The sequence below is a fragment of the Cervus canadensis genome, chromosome 21 (assembly GCF_019320065.1).
Source record: "Cervus canadensis isolate Bull #8, Minnesota chromosome 21, ASM1932006v1, whole genome shotgun sequence".
Taxonomy (NCBI): Eukaryota; Metazoa; Chordata; class Mammalia; order Artiodactyla; family Cervidae; genus Cervus; species Cervus canadensis.
The window spans coordinates 18,070,592-18,074,187 of NC_057406.1; the positions used below are offsets into that span (position 1 = coordinate 18,070,592).

The 3,596-nt window shown below is 43.8% G+C and overlaps 1 protein-coding gene across 1 annotated transcript; it reads left to right on the top strand.

Annotated features, from left to right (window-relative positions):
* The first annotated feature begins 43 nt into the window (after positions 1 to 43).
* Positions 44 to 652, top strand: LOC122423131 (growth/differentiation factor 3-like). The gene has a single exon (XM_043439911.1). It carries the CDS (start codon positions 44 to 46, stop codon positions 650 to 652), a length of 609 nt encoding a protein of 202 aa, XP_043295846.1.
* The last annotated feature ends 2,944 nt before the right edge of the window (positions 653 to 3,596 follow it).

Here is a 3,596-nt window from a genome sequence, read left to right on the forward strand (position 1 = left end):
GGTTCAAACGGAGCCCCATGTCACAGACCAGGCCATCCTGAAGATGGGTAAAATATTTACACTGCAGTCAGTACCGTGGCCTCAGGGTGTCCTTCACTTCAACCTACTGGATGTGGCTAAGAGGAATAATGACCCCCACAAGAATTTAGGTCTGTTTCTAGAGATAGTGGTCAAAGGAGGCAGAGCCTCAGGGAATAATTTTCAGCTCGAGGGCACCTGCGCCAGACTGAGACGTTCTCTTCACACTTCACTGCTGGTGGTCACCCTCCACCCTGAGCAGTGCCATTCTCCCTCCCGCAAGAGGAGGGCGGCCATCTCTACCTCGAAGGCTTCTTGCAAGAGCCTCTGCCATCGCCACCAGCTGTTCATCAACTTCCGGGATCTGGGTTGGCACAAGTGGATCATCGCCCCCAAGGGTTTCATGGCCAATTACTGCCATGGAGAGTGTCCTTTCTCACTGACCATCTCCCTCAACAGCTCCAATTATGCTTTCATGCAAGCGCTGATGCACGCCGTCGACCCGGAGGTTCCCCAGGCTGTCTGCATCCCCACCAAGCTGTCCCCCATCTCCATGCTCTACCAGGACAATGATGACAACGTCATTCTACGGCATTATGAAGACATGACAGTTGATGAGTGTGGGTGTGGGTAGACTGGCAGCAGTAGAAGGGGTGCCCTTGGGGTAAATGCTCTAATAATAAAACTACCTGGTTTATGACCTTTGGATCTGAATTGTCAGTATGTTTATGCTTACAGTTTATCATCATTATCCATGATTAATGATGTCCCCTAGTTACACACACACACACAGACACAGTCTTAATGATCTTAGTTTCTGCATCATGCACCTGAGGGTATATTAGAGTCTAGAGAGAAGGAAACTGGAATTTATTGACAGCCTATTATGGGCAGGGACTATTCTATGCATTAACTTATATTTCACCGCTCTTTGAGGTAAGCATTATTATTTATGTTTCATAGAAAAAGCAGCTGAGATTTAGAGCAGCTAAATATCCAATTTTTCTAGAGGCATCAACTTTGGGAGTTCCCTGGCAGTCCAGTTGTTAGGACTCAGGTTTTCACTGCTACTGTCTGGGTTCAAGTCCATGTTCAGGGAACTAAGACCTGTGAGCCTTCAGACTTGAACGAGGGAGCCTGATTAGCATAAGCAAAAGTCATAAAAGTTCAGCTGTGAACCAGTTATCATTATGTGAGTTTATAGTAAGATGCCAAGGGAAGAGGACCAGCCAAGATACTGGGTTTCATTAAAAATAAACATGCATCAGTAATTACATGAATCTGTATTAGGAAATCAGAGGAAGGGATTAGTTAAAATCTAAATGCCATGATTCACGAAGCTTCGGATCCAGGTACTAGAGGAATTCTAGTTATTTCAGACTGTGCCACTCCTGTCAATATTCTTCAGTCAGGAATCTGATGATACATTTGGTTGGATCTGGCTTATTTGTAGGAACCCATGCCAGGTCTATTTTCTTGAGTATGTAAGTCGCTCATATTAATTGGGATGATTCCAAACCATGTTGGCCAAACATGAGAAATCAGCCTGTTGGGCAAATTATTTCTGAAGCAAATTATCACTAGTTTTACTTTTATTTATTGAGCATCTATTATATGACAATTTTTGTACAAAGTCTTGGAAAATAAAAGTTTCTTGGGAAATTTCATTGTAGTGCTTAAAATCTAGCATGTTGTGCTGTCCTTAGATTCAGCCATGTCTGATTCTTTGCAACTGCATGGACTCCTGGCTCCTCTGTCCTTGTGGATTCTCCAGGCAAGACTACTGGAGTGCGTTGCCATTTCCTCATCCAGGGGATCTTCCCAACCAGGGATCGAACCTCGGTCTCCTGCATTGCAGGTGGATTTTTTAAAAGCTGAGCTACCAGGGAAGCCATAAAATCTAGCATATTTGGCTTAAATTTTTTAATATCTGCAAGTGAAAAAGTTAGCATATACCCCAATATGTCAGTTCAGTTCAGTCGCTCAGTCGTGTCCGACTCTTCGCGACTCCATGAACCACAGCACACCAGGCCTCCCTATCCATCACCAGCTCCCGGAGTCCACCCAAACCCATGTCCATTGAGTCAGTGATGCCATCCAACCATCTCATCCTCTGTCGTCCCCTTCTCCTCCTGCCCTCAATCTTTCCCAGCATCAGGGTCTTTTCCAATGAGTTAGCTCTTCCCATTAGGTGGCCAAAGTACTGGAGTTTCAGCTTCAACATCAGTCCTTCCAGTGAACACCCAGGACTGATCTCCTTTAGGATGGACTGAATGGATCTCCTTGCAGTCCAAGGGACTCTCAAGAATCTTCTCCAACACCACAGTTCAAAAGCATCAATTCTTCAGTGCTCAGCTTTCTTTATAGTCCACCTCTCACATCCATATATGACCACTGGAAAAACCACAGCCTTGACTAGATGGACCTTTGTTGGCAAAGTAATGGATCTGCTTTTTAATATGCTGTCTAGGTTGGTCATAACTTTCCTTCCAAGGAGTAAGCATCTTTTAATTTCATGGCTGCAATCACCATCTGCAGTGATTTTGGAGCCCAGAAAAATAAAGTCAGCCACTGTTTCACTGTTTACCCATCTATTTGTCATGAAGTGATGGGACCAGATGCCATGATCTTAGTTTTCCGAATGTTGAGCTTTAAGCCAACGTTTTCACTCTCTTCTTTCACTTTCATCAAGAGGCTCTTTAGTTCTTCTTCACTTTCTGCCATAAGGATGGTGTCATCTGCATGTCTGAGGTGATTGATATTTCTGCCAGCAATCTTGATTCCAGCTTGTGCTTCCTCCATCCCAGTGTTTCTCATGATGTATTCTGCATATAAGTTAAATATGTAGGGTGACAATATGCAGCCTTGATATACTCCTTTTCCTATTTGGAACCAGTCTGTTGTTCCATGTCCAGTTCTAACTGTTGCTTCCTGACCTGCATACAGGTTTCTCAAGAGGCAGGTCAGGTGGTCTGGTATGCCCATCTCTTTCAGAATTTTCCACAGCTTGTGATACACAGAGTCAAAGGCTTTGGCATAGTCAATAAAGCAGTAATAGATGTTTTTCTGGAATTCTCTTGCTTTTTTGATGATCTAGCGGATGTTGGCAATTTGATCTCTGGTTCCTCTGCCTTTCCTAAAACCAACTTGAACATCTGGAAGTTCACGGTTCACGTATTGCTGAAGCCTGGCTTGGAGAATTTTGAGTATTACTTTACTAGCGTGTGAGATGAGTGAGATTGTGCAGTAGTTTGAGCATTCTTTGGCATTGCCTTTCTTTGGGGTGGAATGAAAACTGACCTTTTCCAGTCTTGTGGCCACTGCTGAGTCTTCCAAATTTGCTGGTATATTGAGTGCAGCACTTTCACAGCATCATCTTTCAGGATTTCAAACAGCTCAACTGGAATTCCATCACCTCCACTAGCTTTGTTCATAGTGATGCTTCCTAAGGCCCACTTGACTTCACATTCCAGCATGTCTGGCTCTAGGTGAGTGATCACACCATTGTGATTATCTGGATCGTGAAAATCTTTTTTGTACAGTTCCTCTGTGTATTCTTTTTTTTTTTTTTCCTCCTT

Bases quoted from the DNA above. Each gene is read 5' to 3' on its own strand.
- LOC122423131 (XM_043439911.1), top strand. From the start codon at position 44: ATGGGTAAAATATTTACACTGCAGTCAGTACCGTGGCCTCAGGGTGTC.